At 48.6% G+C, this 14,914-nt stretch overlaps 4 protein-coding genes across 4 annotated transcripts; 1 reads left to right on the top strand and 3 right to left on the bottom strand.

Annotated features, from left to right (window-relative positions):
• Positions 1-1,070: 1,070 nt before the first annotated feature.
• On the bottom strand, positions 1,071-3,970 carry EDB91DRAFT_742847 (uncharacterized protein). The gene is made up of 11 exons (XM_041328257.1): positions 3,966-3,970; positions 3,672-3,917; positions 3,506-3,624; positions 3,232-3,456; positions 3,031-3,175; positions 2,865-2,983; positions 2,497-2,810; positions 2,396-2,446; positions 2,148-2,343; positions 1,940-2,095; positions 1,071-1,890 (listed from the first exon to the last, which is right to left on the bottom strand). The coding sequence occupies exons 2-11, from the start codon at positions 3,695-3,697 to the stop codon at positions 1,088-1,090; spliced, it is 2,154 nt and encodes a 717-aa protein (XP_041173200.1). The 5' UTR covers positions 3,698-3,917; positions 3,966-3,970; the 3' UTR covers positions 1,071-1,087.
• Positions 3,971-5,963: 1,993 nt separating this feature from the next.
• Positions 5,964-7,208, bottom strand: EDB91DRAFT_1085296 (uncharacterized protein; the record flags this gene model as incomplete). The annotated part of the gene is made up of 4 exons (XM_041315882.1): positions 5,964-6,113; positions 6,171-6,961; positions 7,008-7,029; positions 7,080-7,208. 4 exons carry the CDS (start codon positions 7,206-7,208, stop codon positions 5,964-5,966), a joined length of 1,092 nt encoding a protein of 363 aa, XP_041173199.1.
• A 673-nt stretch (positions 7,209-7,881) lies between these two features.
• EDB91DRAFT_1307206 (permease for cytosine/purines, uracil, thiamine, allantoin-domain-containing protein) lies at positions 7,882-10,376 on the top strand. Its single transcript, XM_041325053.1, has 12 exons — positions 7,882-7,968; positions 8,014-8,123; positions 8,177-8,374; positions 8,421-8,506; positions 8,563-8,668; positions 8,716-9,121; positions 9,189-9,229; positions 9,340-9,406; positions 9,459-9,596; positions 9,648-9,751; positions 9,805-9,863; positions 9,916-10,376. The coding sequence occupies exons 1-12, from the start codon at positions 7,888-7,890 to the stop codon at positions 10,164-10,166; spliced, it is 1,647 nt and encodes a 548-aa protein (XP_041173198.1). The 5' UTR covers positions 7,882-7,887; the 3' UTR covers positions 10,167-10,376.
• Positions 10,377-11,803: 1,427 nt separating this feature from the next.
• EDB91DRAFT_1349521 (uncharacterized protein) lies at positions 11,804-13,961 on the bottom strand (the record flags this gene model as incomplete). The annotated part of the gene is made up of 2 exons (XM_041326023.1): positions 11,804-12,240; positions 13,724-13,961. 2 exons carry the CDS (start codon positions 13,959-13,961, stop codon positions 11,885-11,887), a joined length of 594 nt encoding a protein of 197 aa, XP_041173197.1. The 3' UTR covers positions 11,804-11,884.
• Between the last annotated feature and the right edge of the window lie 953 nt (positions 13,962-14,914).

Below are 14,914 nucleotides of genomic sequence, written 5' to 3'. Positions count from 1 at the left end.
ATTGCGGTTGTCGAGGTCTTTTGTGATATCCGTAAGGTTCCGTGTTCGTACCTTATTTCCTCAGGGATTGAAGGAACCGAGGAAGGCCAAAAAGGGTCCGAGTGATAACAGGGTACCATGAACTCCTCACTTTACGTTCGCAATTTGAACCTTTCTTTAGCCTTAAGCGAGTGCTTTCATCGGTGGAGAGGCTCGCGTACGATATTAAGCGGTCGGCTAAGACCAAACTCAGCTCAATGAGTACTCGATGAGCAGTTTGAACTCGTAGATGCGGCATAATGCCGATCAAGCTGGGACAGTGCAAACACTACCGTGACGTAGGTATCGGCGTCAGTAAGTTGTGCGTAATGTAAGTACAAGTTGTCCACGAGGACGCTACACAGAAGGGTATTGTGATATAATTAGTGTACAAAGTGGACACCACTCGCCATTCCCTTTCAAAATAGTACTTAGCTTGGGCAGTTTAAATGGTATTTTCAGCTAGGCTAACCCACCCGAAAAGTTTAATAGCCCTTTGCCTTCAATGCCAGTATAAGTAGTACAGCATCGAACTCCCCATGGTCACTGGTCTGTCGAGGCTGGCAGTAAGTATCACCGACATGCGAGATCGTCCCGACCCATTATTTCCGCCTCATCCACATCCGTGGAGTGACGGATTAGGGTCTTTGCCCGAACCTGCTTCTGACGCGATCGTTTGGGGGGACGACTGCTGCGTCCAAATAATCCAACCGTTGGCGGTAAATCATTCACCGGCTCCGCTGATGTGAGGAATCTTAGTTCTTTCAGTAACAGACCACTTTGAGGATGATCGTGCTGTTCAACGACCCAGCTCTCAAGCTTCTCCGAATTGGTCCCTCTAATGATCCGGCCACCAGTCTCGGAGATCTTCTCCACAGTGATCAGCTCTTGGCTCCTGCGCGTAACTTGTACAATGGCCCTCCTCTTCGAAGGCTGTGGCTCTTCATCAACGGAGCTGGCACTCGTAGGAGGGGACTCTGCAGATTCACAGCCGTCGTCCGAGTCCCATGTATCAAACACAGTGGAAATGGCTGAGCCTGAACTCGAGCTGTCCGACGTTGGAGTGGAATTACTCGTGGCAACCGTGGACGAGCCCAGTCTCAGGTGACGGAATGTATTGCGTGAATTCTGGGATAGACAAGGGAGGGGTAGGAGGGCAAGGCCTAGGTCTGCCTGTCTGGTTTTGCGATAAGGTCCGTGGTGGACTGCACTCAGGAAAGAGTGAGTCGGCGTGATGTTCCAGATGTTTCTGCATAACATGAGATTTTCCTTCAAATGCAGCACAGATGTCGTCTTCTGGCTGGCAAGTGACTAGGAACTTGAAGTTACGGGGGAGCTCTGCTCCTTTCTCTGCAAGTGCAGTCAGGAGGTCTTTACGAGCTGACTCGCTACCGCTGTATTCCAACCCGTCGATGACTACTAGCACAGGGCCAATGCACGTCATTTGCCTCGCAGGAATAAGGATAAAGCGGGTAAACTGAGTGAGTGGGTTGATCGTTTCACGTAACGCGCGCTTGTCTTTCACGGTGCCCCAGAGAGCCTTCATGTATTGGGGGTCGTGATCAGCAAGGTCCCGTGCAATTGTGCTGAACAAATTCGTAGTATTTCTCTTGTCCCGGGTGGCGCGCGAAAAACAGTACGACGAACCAAGACGCACAATGGCGTCGAATTGGCGCGCAATGGTGTGTGCGATATTGGATTTTGCGGACCCCCTGGGACCTAGCAAGAGGTAGATCTGCTGTTCATTGTCTTGATTAACCCATGAAGTTATCGACTCCACGATATCGGTCCGTGAGGGCGCGTCTACGATCTTCTGTGATTCGTACGAAGCGCCAAAAGCATAGTGCATGGAATCAAGGTCCGTTTTCGTGGCTAACAGAAATATGAACACGCGCTGAGAGAGATGGAATATGGGTATTACCATGGTCAAGCAACAGATCATGCACACGAAATACATAGAGTTCTGTGTGAATTGCGGTCTGCTGTTGTAAGGCATTCTTGAGTTCTTTGAATGCTGTTTCGTATGTTAGGATCTTGGCATCGAGGTCGGATAACGCGTTCGAAAAACTTTGTTTCCCTATATCCAGGAACTTCGTTAAAAAACTCTTATAGGAAGCTGCCAGACTTACACCCGCTCCTGTTTTGCAGGTAGTCACGGATAAAGTACGAACACTCAATCGTCTGGCGAGCAAGGGAGTTGATAGTCTTTTCTTGTGATTCTACCCTTTTCAGTTCCTCTACGCCAGAGATAAGGCTGTAGGTTTCATGCATAATGGTAATGAGCCGACGGATACTTCGGTCTCGGGCAAACTGTGAATCTACCACCTAATCAAAGGAATGAGCTCATTAGGTCTTAACATGTGGCCGTCCCGCTCACCTGATATACTGCGGTGAGGACCATGAACGCCATCTTGGTGTACGGATGAGCCTAGGGAAGTGGTGTCAGACATGTTCAGTGTTCAAGTAGAGGGACCATACTTCAGCGAACTTGCCAGCAAGCTGAACGAAAATGCTAATCTTGTCCAAGAGTGGTGTAAGGACTTCTGAGGCAAAGACAACGACGACCTGCTCTGTAGACTGTTTTAAAGATCCATTTGGACTGAACCCTCCAGTGTCCGGGATAGATGATATATCCTTGGGGGCATCGATCGTCCGGGCTAGCTGGATTTCGGCGTACTGAGTGGTGTTATGCTCGATTGCTTCATGAAGGGGCGTGATCTTGAATTCCATGCTAGCACAAAGGAGATGTTTATTGCCATGGCGGTCAAAAGACATGAGGCGGTAGATTTTAGCTAATGTTGTATTCAACGACAAGCGAGCCGATCAGATGGTGACCAAAAACTCACTTCTGGGATGAGCGAGAAGCGGCTCGACACGTTCTTGTACCATGCCAATGTACTGATCTTCATGGAGGCAACGTTTTGCGAAGACTTTGAGGGAAATTATGGATGATGCCTGTACATTACTTGCTAGGAGTCAACGCCATGAACTGGCGGGGACAAAGTAACTCACAGTTTAAATTGAGTCTTCCATGGCAATGAATGCGCTTTCTCAGCAGTGGTAGACTTGTGATCGTGGTCATCTACGGAAGCATGGACATAGAAGCTGTCGTGAATCGAACCCAAACTGATTCGCGGAAGATGGTGCAGGTCGATATCTGATTGACGTCGCATGTTACCAAAAGTAACCGTCATTCGAGATGATCTAACGTACCAAAGATTTGCACTGCAGGGGGAAATGAAGTTCTGACGGCGTCCCCATGGTCATGACTCGTTATGGGTCCCTTCCAAATGCCTTCTTGGTGACCGGTTTCAGTGCGCTGAGATGGACGAGCAGGGCTCTCATTGCCCACGATGGGGGAAATCTTGAACTCCAAGCTTGCCCTAAGTAGCTCTTCCCTGCCTTCAGGGCTTATACACTTCAGGTTTTCAAGAATAGCTTTGTTAAACTGTCAGTACACACATTCCGCAAGGATGGAGTTACTCACCGCCAGGGTACCTCAAAAATTCTTCGATACACCCCTGAACCATACCAATGTATTGGTCAGTATGGAGTTGGCGATGGGCAAATATTTTCAATGTGAGAGTGGTAGAGTTGCGAACATTGCTGCTCTTTAAATCAGCCTTTGAATCAGGCAGTAATCGCCGACGTACAAGATATGTTTACTAGTCCAAGGCATAGAGTTGGGTTTCTCCGGACTCGTAGAATTGGTCGTCCCCGCATTATCGTCAATGGATATTTCAACATAGAATTGGTGGTCCACATTCAACCACCCAATCTTGGGCAGGTGATGGAGATCGATGTCTGGGATTTGTCAGAACGGAGCAACCACGACATGAGGCTACCAAAACATGCCGAAAATTTGCACGCCATATGTCTCTGGTGCCAACTGGCTGGTCCTGTGATTGCGTGTAAGTCCTTCATTTCCAAATGATGGGGAACCGTACATAGTAATATTGACTTGTTGAAGGGCGGTCATCCTGAACGCCGTCTGAATACAGAAGTTGGAGCTTGAATCCGTCTCTGCATGATGGAGATGGGAGCTACCCCAATGAAACTCTAAGATATCCCATCTTGCCGGCGTTGGGGAAATCTCACCTGATATGTTTATGACTTGAGGATGTTAGCCTCATCTCGTCAGGGGAAACGGGGTGGAGACTTCGATTCGTGCAATGCTTAACCGCGACAGAGGTTCTCTTAGCAATGTGACAAAACTATAAATGCTTCTACCCGCTAATGTTTCTGCCCACTTATAACACAGATCGTGGGGAGCGAGTGAATCAATGGGAGAGCTGTGAGATCAAGTTGGAGGCCAAGGTGCTGCATGCAACTCCACAATAATGCCATGCGGTAAACGCGCGCTTGTGCTTTTCGGTTCTTTATCCCATTACAGCACCACCCATTCAAAAACAAGCGATTGATCATTGAGGTGACTGGAAGCTCGGAGTGCCGTGTACGTACAACAGTAGTGCCTCGTGTACCAGGTCCATATTCTTGATTAAATGATGGCCAATGGCCAATGGCCACTGATCACTGTCATTGACAGGATATCGAAGGTCAATGGTTTTGTCATCTGGTCAGAGGTTCACCGCGACATCCCTTGAGCAGCGGCAGGCGCTTGCAGACTGAGAGACTCTTCTGCACGACGTCCGCATCCAGTCGATGATGAAATCCACGGTATTAATGAGGGCTTGCTTGAGCCTCATGCTGCCACCCTAGCCGGATGAAGATCCTTGAAATGGCAAGATCGACCCAGAGTTGAAGGGTGGGAGGTACAATAAACGTTCTTGCAGCTTGCCATTCTCGAGGCTGCAAAACGCCTCAAGAAACTGCCTGATGAGTGTACATTAAAGTCAGTTGCGGTTGGCCTATCATGATCGGTAGGGTGGAACATAGCCAAGCACGGGACTCTGAGTATATCCTTTCTGGTTGTGGTTAAACTTTGGTTTGTGCTGAGCGGTCTAACTTGCACATCAGCGGTGGGCATCATATCTTGCAATCCCAGACTGGGCAACATTGATTCTTCGAACCCTGTCGCTCCTACGTATGTGTAAGTATTGCTCGAATCCGGCTCCGCGGGTTCTAAGTAGCCAACATGAAGGCCATGCGATGGAGTCGGAGAAAGCGAAGCCAATGCCTTCATACTGCAGAGCCTGGCGGGGTTGTATCCCGGCCCGTATCCGACAGGGCAACTTCCATCAGGAACACGCACTCGCTGTGTCTTGCTTCTCCTAGTGTTATTCCATGAGCTGCATCATGCACGGAACCCTATGAAACCACGGATGCGAAAAGTACCACAGTTTATGTAGTGTTGGGAAATAGTGTCACTCTATACCGTCAGCGCGAGAAAGATGTCGGTAGTTGAAGCTCCACGGAATTGTGTGTAATATCGTTCCACAAGGTTGGTTCGAGGTTTGCTTGACCAGAAAGTACACCGTTTGCTTGTGTGATATAAACAATTCGACTATAGGCGAACCAGGATCCGTTTAATGAGGGGACGAGTCGAGCGATTAGAACATTCTTGAATGTCGACGTGTGAATTCACAACGCAAACGCATGTCAGACCCAGCCGATCATGTATTGCAATTGACCTGTAGGATCGGGTTATCGTTGTTTATATTCAAGTATAACAAGAACAAGTGTCCGCAAAGCAGACCTATTTGAATTGGTTCAAACACTTTACCTGGATGTGACAATCAGATGAACAGATACATGAGCGCATCATGATACATACACGTTTTGAAGCCCTAAACAACTCCCTCAGAAATGCAAGAAATTAATCTAATGGATTTGAAATGGAATATCTAACCTTCCATCCATGCTGCCCACGAGAACTGCGGAGGTGTGCAAGGGCACAGTGCTCTGGAGCTCACACCAGACGTCAAGATCGCGGCCAGAGGTTCAGAGCTGCAACATGAAATATACCATGCGACAGCAAAGTGAGGCTAGCTGCCGTCAGCAGCTTCTGCCTCCAGTATCTCTTTCTCTAAGCGTGCGCGCTCAGCTTCACGCATACGGAGGAGTGTCAACGATTCATAGTCCATTCCCGCCTTTGCAGCAGGAGGTGGCGGTGGTGCTACATCATCAAAAGCAGGCTGACGGAACAGAAAAATGAGTTGACTGGGGGGATAGGACGAGTGAACCAGACTCACAAAACTCGAGGGAAACGAACTGAACGTCGTCCCCACTGGAGAAGCATTTGTTTTGAGGGGCTCAGCACGCTTGGGTGCGGGCCCTCCGAGTTCCCCGCGCTCGCGAAGCCAGCCTAGTATCGGGGGCTCGGACCCGCCAGCCCATGCCACATCCATACCCCGATCTTTCAACGATTCGGCACTCGATATCACAGCAAATGCAGCGCCCAGCTGATTGAACGGCACCAGCGCGGTCACAATCATTTCGCCGTCTACCAGCCCCTTGGACTTTTTCGACTTTTTGGCTTTCTGCGACATCACCACCGCCCCTTCATCGATCTCGCCATACCGTCGGAGGTGCGCGGCGAGTGCGAACGCCGTAAGAAGCGCAGGATGTGATGACAGAGCGTATTTGACACGGATCGTGGTGTCCAAGTCACCAGGCGGCGGAGGAGCAAGAGTGTCTTCTTCGACAATTTCATCTAGCTCGGGCTTCAACCTTGCACGATGACGTTCTAATTCCTGCAGCTCGAGTTCCTTCTCCCTCTGCTCCCGTAATCTCCGCCCCTCCTCCCGAATCCTTACGTTTTCGCTCTCCCTTGCAGTTCTCTCTTGCTCCTTGGCCATTCGCGCTTTCTTGAACTCTTGCTCCCGTTCCTCCAACTCAGATACCATGGCCTTGCGCTTATTATCGTAAGTTGCGAAGCGCTGCTTCTTGGCAGCTTGCAAACGGAGTTGCGCATCGAGCGCGAGACGGCGCAGGGGATCGAGTAGGAGGGTGGAGGCGGTGGTCAATGCATGGAATTTCTGGGCTACATGCATGCGTTAGCTACATCTTTTGCGAAGCTCGGTACGCACCTGCATTAGGGTCATTCCTGTTCTGCAGCGACAACGTCAATTAAGTCTCGACCTTGGGATGAATAGACGTACTCTGTCTGGGTGGACTTTTAGCGAGCGAGTTCGATAGGCTGTCCTAACCTCGGCTTCGGTAGCCTCCTGTGAGATCTCAAGCAGATCATATGGGTTTTGTTCTGGTTCTTCCGGCGCTTTGGGTGGCATGGAAAGTGCGTCTAACTAAGGTGCCGTTTAAGCTCTTCGGAGGCCTGAGGAGCCAAACAAGTGCTTACTAAGCGAACCTGTTCTCTTGTGTCAAGACTGAAATAGCACTCAATCCAGGCTTGCTGCTACATGAGCATTTCAACTGTATTGCATAATTCATTGGTTTGTTCGACACTCGCACGTTAGGGTTGGCGTGATTCTTCTCGCGTTCACGTCAAGGTTTGTAGGCTTCGCTGTTGGGTATTGTCAAGAACGCTCGTTAGGTCATTTCCCGACTTTCAGGCCTCACACTCGAGGTTTATCTCGCAGTCAAATCCTCGCAGATACCTTCAACATTGATCTCGCGTCGGATTACGTGCGTATGTTCATTCGCGTGGATGAAGCCTCTCCCCCCAACGTCTTGTAATCGTATTTGACTGTGGCCGCCTAGGAAGCATTCGTACTCGGCCAGATATGAACGTCGTCCCGTTTTATCGCCGTTCTCTTGAAACCAACGACAGGCACATTGGAAGCCCCATATCTATTTTTCGCCCGCCAGTTGCACGTGTACACTAGGCTGTGACAGTGGCGGGAATTTCTTGACAAATTCGAGCGATAAGCACACAAGGCTGCAGACATAATTAAAGACCTGCGAGTTGCGGACAATGATGGTGCCGTCCCACCATTAGTTGAACTTGCCATGGGCTTGGTCAATAGGATTATCCAAAGCCTCGAAGTCACTCATGAGCCCAATCTCACGCTCACCGAGCAGCTCATCACCGTGAGTGTCCACTACGAATTCGATATCTCATAACCCGTTCCGTAGAACGAAGATTTGCTGCCTGTCGAACCAGAGAAACAAACATGGCGTGCATACAACTACGTTGCCTTCTGGATAGCAGACATGTTTAATGTTAACATGTGGATGATCGTATCGTACGCTCGCTGTCGTTATGTATCCTTGATATGTGTTAAATGAAACATCCAAGTTCCATGATCCAACTAGGAATGTCGTGGTGGCAAGCCTGGCTATGTGTATGGCTGGGTTATGGCATTGGCACGCCGTTCCTTGTTCTGAATGCGCGTCCCGGTGCCGTTTTCCATGTGATGTTTCCAATCGTGAATCGCACAAGCTTTGGGATGTTTGGCAGCCTGTGGTGTGTCTTCAATCGCGCTGCTATGGCATGGTGCGCATTTCTGCCTTTACAGTGACACGCGAGCTGAGTAGCACAGCATATGGTATGGTGTCCAGGCGAGCATTGGCGGTTCCTGTGTGCTAGTAATGCTCAGGGCAATGTGGCCTAGCATTAATGACTTGCGTGCGTCACATATCTCAGTTCCTGATGTATGATATCCAGCTGAGGCTAGGCAATAGCAAATTCAATGCCCGCATCCTCTGGAACAGACACTCGAGATTTTCTGTGCTTCTTCCTCTTCTGGCTCATTTCACTGCCGGTCATTTGGTTCCCTGTGCACAAGGTGTAGGTACACGTATATTATCCGGTGGTCATAAAGTGACCTTCCTCAGCCGCCACTTCTTCCTTTTGACGCCCATCCTGATGCCCATAGCCTCAATTACGTTCCTCATATGGTGCATTGTAAAAGCTCACGGAATTGGCCCGATCGTTCACCAACCTTCCACGCTGCATGGATCCAAGCTGGGCTGGGCCATGGTGGTCAGTGCCATGTCATGCATCAGTAACCAGGTAACGATTATCACAAACGCACCGGACTTTGCCTCCCGCGCACGTACCCCATCGGCTGCACTATACCCACAACTGGTTGCGAGTCCTGTCACAGCGGCGTTCGTGTGTTTGATTGGCATCCTTGTGAGCTCGTCGTCGCAGGCAATTTACGGGACGGCCATCTGGTCACCTATTGTTCTTTTGGAAAATTTCTTGAATGACAATGCGTCGAAAGCCACGAGATTCGGGGTGCGTGACTGGGATTCCGAGGAGGTGGGCGTATAGCTGACGCGTTGTCGTGTCTTCCATTTGGCAGGTATGGTTTATCTCGACTTCATTCATGCTTGCACAGGTGACGTCGCGCATCTTATTCGGTGTTGGTTACGATTCTGATGCTTCTTCTCCCAGTTGGGGTGAGGTCGACAAACATGTCCAGGGCGGTCCTTAAGCTGACGTCGGTCACCAAGCACGAACATCTGTGCGAACTCAGTGTCGGCAGGGTGTGATTTGACCGCACTGTTCCCTCGTTTCATTGTATGCATCACCAATGTATAAACAAAACCTACATACTAAGATTTGACTGCAGAACATCCGACGTGGCGGGTACATTGCTGCCATCGTTGGTCTGGCCATGTGCCCATGGAACCTTCTGAAGAACAGTAATGAGTTCACCTCTTACCTCTCTGCATATTCGGTGTTCCTGAGCTCCATTGCTGGGGTTATGGTAGGCAATTCTGTCATGATTCTTTCCAGTGATCTGAACGGGTTGCGATAGGTGACGGAATATTACATTGTCCGCAAGGGTCACTATAACATCAAGGACCTTTATCGTACAGGGAAGGGCACTTGGTACTGGTATACATATGGGATCAACTTCCGGTGAGAGTCTCAATAGGCTTGAAGCGTTCAAAACTCTGACAAGTGCAATCAAGTGCATACGCCGCGTATATTTCCGGAATCCTTATCAACGCTGTCGGTTTCGCTGGAGCTAGTGAGTTAACCACACAATCGCGATGCGCTGATGCTGAGCTGCTGCTTTCTAGCCGGGCGGACTGTCCCCCTAGCAGCCACCCGGATCTACGATTTATCGTTCTTTACGGGCTTTGGGGTTTCTGCACTTGTCTATTGGGCACTGAACCGTGTGTTCCCAGTAGTCGGTGCTGCTGACAGGTTCGAGGAGATCGATGTGTCTGGGTATGGATATAAGGCAGGTGGTTTGCGAGATGCCGAGGAGATGGACATAGATGCGAAGGACGAGGGCCGAAAGAGTAGCGGAGAAGCAGGTGAATTTTAGCCGACTCCTTCAACAGGAAGAATGTGGAGGAACAAGGGAGACAAGGAAGGAGCAGCAAAAGGGATATGCGAAGGGAAAATAGGATTAATCGTTGGCAACAAGAATTGGAACGCGAAGAGCAGAGCTTTACCACCTAGTAGTAGTACTACTACAAGTACAGGGTCTACTTTCCGTCGTGTAAATATTCTTGCCACCGCGTTCTAAATCCTGAGCATTCTAGGAACTGTACTTTCTCTGTTTTAGTAGTAGAAAGGTGGCAGTTGTAAGGGCCTGATGTGACACCAGAACCAGTCCATGAGCGATTTTAATTGGCAGTCGGGGGAGTGGAGACAGGTTTATATAATTCATACCATTAAAACAAAAAATGTTAACGAAAAATTTGAACATCTGATACTTTGTGAAGGACTCGTTTGTCGAGTAGTGAAGAACGGGCAGTACAGCATCAAAACTGAGATCTGCCAAAACTTTGTATTTCAGTTAAAAGGTTTTCAAAAAATATGAGTGTGTACACATCCGTTAGGCAGACCAAAAAAATATGCGGTTTCCAATATGTTTGTAGGATACCTGATCGCACGGTCGTCCATATCAAACGCCTTTGATTGATCCCGGACAACATTCAAAGAGGATATTTGCAGCTGGATCTGCGACGTTAGGTGCAGGACCGTACCTACGCAAGGGCGAGTACTGGTTGAACTCACCGAGCGCGGGACATTTGTCGAGCGAGAGGCAAACCAATTTAACCAAAGCAATGCAACGGGAGGTCACTTGCCGCAATACCAGTATGGAAACTACCAATATTCGGACATAGATAATACAAAAAACGCACTGTCCTTCGCAACGAGATGGATAGCAGTTGGGATTTCCCTGAATATGGAATTCTGGTGTTGGTGTGCTTGAACATGGAAAACAAAACCAAGAGGGACTTGTTATATAATTTTGATAATTCAGATTCCCGAATTGGAAGGTCCTGTGGTTCAGGACGACTCATTTGCATGCATTGTTCCTTTGTTCCACCAGGATTTTTCCAGGCTTCAAGCTCGAGGATGGACAGAAGATGATCGGTGTCAGGAATTGCGTATCCATCAGACCTTTGTTCTCGTATGCATGGTACCCGTCTCCTTCACTATGATAAAGGTGAATCAGACACCTTGAACATATGCGTAGCTCTTTTCATGAAAGTGCATTGTATTCATTAACTTCTTTTGTAACATAAAAACACAAAATATCCTGGTACATTTCTGACAACGCCTCCCACAGAAAGAATGCTGGTAATACACTAATGGTGGCGCTAGCAATACATCACAAATCCTATGGTATTACTGAGGCGTGTTATTGTAAGGTTCGTGCGCTCGTGGTGGGGGATGCAATAGAAAATCTGCGATCTGCCGGAGTACGCACGATGCGATATGGGTGCAAACGTGCCCCCTTAACCGTGCGATCGGTCAGTTCCAGACACTAACACTTTTAGTTCGGCGACCCCACCACCACTGTTACAGTGACACCACGTGATGTCACACTGCCAAATCGAGTAATTCTGTCGCGCTGAAAATTTTCACCACTCAACGAGAGACGCGTCGTATGCAATATAATGAGCCGGAAACATGCATGTATTGATTCCTGAGTGATGATATACAATTGGAAGCTATAAAATAGCGAGCGAGTGATGTACGTGTAATCGTGAAAGCATGCAAAGGAAATGAAACAAACGAACAAACTGACTACACAGATTTACAAGCTTCCTTCGCATTCGTATTGCCGGCGTTATTATTCTTCCGCTTGCGGGCACTTGGTCCGGGTTGATTCTCTTTATCATCATCCAAGTCAAAAAGAGGCATAAGCCATTGCAACTCGGGGATACCAGCATCACGTTGTTCGAGGCACGTCAGCATGAATGTGTTGAGAATGTCAAGTGGCAGAGGGAGACCAGTGGGATTTTTGGGGTGTGCATACTGAGGGTGAACATCATCAAGATGTTGAATCATGTTGTAGCGCCAGACAGCATCCACAAATCCTGATTCAGCACGAGACTTCTTCCCAGTGACGGGGGTGTGAGTGACGGGTGACAGAGCTCGCACTTGATTGGGACATTGTGTGAGGGTTGATTCTTGGAGCCAATGTTGGCATTGGCATATTGGAAGACGTGAAAGTAAGGGCAGCGTGTTTCGAGTGATATGCTACCCTTACTTGAGACCTTCATCAGCAAAACCCTAACCCTATGTGCAGCGTTGTGCAGCGCTGCACAGCAATCACAGTGTCACAGCGAGGTCCCCCCATGTACAGCGCTGCACAGTGTTGCACACTACACAATTTCTCAATAAAACATAATTGTTAGCATACCATCTTGTTATATATATGTTTGTGACTACATTACACTCGTTTTTACATAGAATCAGTACCTGTGTGATGCTGCAGAGCCTTTACAAAAAACTCTGTGTGACCTGTGACATGCTGTGTGGCTGTGGCGCTGTAGCCAAATCAGGGTTTTGCTGATGTTGATTTGAATCTTGCACTTGTTGCGACTAGATTGACCACAGAATCCACATGGGTATATGAGACTGACCTGAAAACTGGTAAGTCTTGCTTGCAATGAAAGCCTTGACACATACCTCCTCCTTTAGAGTCTCCTTGATACCACAAGATGCCCACAAGATATGAATACCAATATGTGCATGCATTGAGTCAGTTTTTATGCCACATAGCGGACAGTCATCCAGAGGTCCCAATTCAGCCACAGCAAGTTGCTGACTTGCTTCTATGCAAACAATACCTGCAGAGTGTTAAGACCATGCTCAGGGGTAAGGCTGAGTCTGAGGGGCTTGGCTTCAGCTCGTATGCTGCACCCCTTACCCAAGTATGTGCCCCTAATTTCGGATTGTAGTCCAACTCGAGTTCTATGAGCTCCGACAGTATGTTGGAGTGGAGGTCCTCCAAAGGAGGGCCGACAGACTACTAGATAAGCGCGGGAACATTGGGTGGAGGTTGGTCCACCCAGCAGGGGAGAGTCGGAGGGCTACTGCAGATGGAGCTAACAGTAGGAGTGGAGCAGAGGAGACTGCTTGGACAAAGTCCAAAGCAGAATGGAAACACAGAGGACAGAAGTACGAGAGTACTAGTTGTAAGTCCGACGCGCGGGAAAGGCAGCGGAGGTGCAGGAAGTCAGATGAGCGGAGGAGGCAGCTGACCTAGGGAGTCAATCCCCTAGGCCGGCAAACAGGAGTTGTCAAGGGGTTTGCCCAAGAACAAGGACAAGAGAGCAGGGCTTAGAAAAGGTAATATTCAGACTGAGTATCTACAGACAAATGTACATATGTTTATATACTCTAAGTGATGAGCATAGCATAGCAGAAGGCTATGTGCTGAGTGTACAGGATTACTAGAAGGATGACTGAGACATACGAGAAAAGGCTCGGAGAACAATATGCATGCGATGGATCAGTAATCACTCCAGTATAGGAATTACCGGTGATCCGAAAGGAGGAACTATGATACTAAATGGAGATAAGACCAGTTAAGTGGTGCCTAGTCTAGGAGTGGACTGGTGAAACGGTCGGGCAGACTGATAGTCGGGTGAGGTGATACAAGAGAAACTGGAGGAACCGAGTGGGTCAGAAAAGTGGAGATGGTGGAGGGAGTAGGAGTAGGATCAGTCAGACCAATGGAGCGGAGGAGCGGAGCTCCAGATAGGGTCGGAGGGTAGGGATATGGTGTCAGAGAAAATAGGGGTAGTGTCGGAGGAGCGGAGCGGAGTCGGGTGGAGGTAGCAGGGCTAGTCTTGCTGAGATGCACTTCATGCATTGTCAGAGAAGGAGGGATGGAGCGGACAGGGAAACAGGGGGTCGGACCAATAGTAGGGATGTCTATGAATGGTGTTGGGAGTGGCTGAATCAGGTATATGACACAGAGTCTGTATCATCATGTTCAAGTTAGTAGATATTATGAAGTTACAAGACAAAAAATGTACCATCAGTAAGAGTGTAAGGAAACATGGAAGGGTCAATGTTAGGTACCATGCCGACTCAAGAAGCGGAGGGGTCAGGGCTTGGCTTCAGCTCTTGCACTGTGCCCTTAGCCAAGTATGTGCCCCGAATTTGGAGCGGGTCCGATGTTGTCCAACAGTAGGACAAGTAGACCACTTAGGTCTGCTTTGAGGGTCAGGAGGTGAATGCTACTAGCGGCAGGCCAACTAGGAACAGAGTGGAGAAGGCGGAGGATAGTGCAGAGGGTGGATAGGAGCAGGGGGAATACTTGATAGGGGCAGAGAAGTAAAGAGAAGACTTAGAGCATGGCTCTAAGTCAGGGTGGAGAGTCGGAGGTGACAACAAGATGAAACTTGTGTCTGGAGGAGGCAAGGTCCTACTGAGAATTCTCACAAGTAGAAACTGCAAGAAGACAAGTAATATTAAGACTGGGGAAAATATCTAAGTACAGGATATGTTATATACTTCTAAGTATGAGGCAATGATCAGGATTACTATGTTGTAAAGCTATGTACCAAGGATATAATTTGTAAGTACTTACACAGGTGAAGACATAAGTTGGAGCGGATATCAATATGTACATGTCGGATCAGTGATCGAGCGGTAAGAAGAATTACCGGTGATCCAGAAGTAAGGGTCTATGTACTGAAGGGGAAAGTATATATCTAAAAGGGGAAAGAGGTTCCAGTTGAATGGAGACATTATGGAAGAGGACCGGTTGGGCAGTCGAGCGGAAGCGTAGGGGCAGATGCAGACAATGATTGGACGGAG

This window comes from Suillus paluster, assembly GCF_016628075.1.
Source record: "Suillus paluster strain FC165 chromosome Unknown EDB91scaffold_68, whole genome shotgun sequence".
NCBI classification, from domain to species: Eukaryota; Fungi; Basidiomycota; class Agaricomycetes; order Boletales; family Suillaceae; genus Suillus; species Suillus paluster.
Note: the sequence above shows the minus strand (reverse complement) of the source record. Positions and strands in the feature narration are given on the sequence as shown.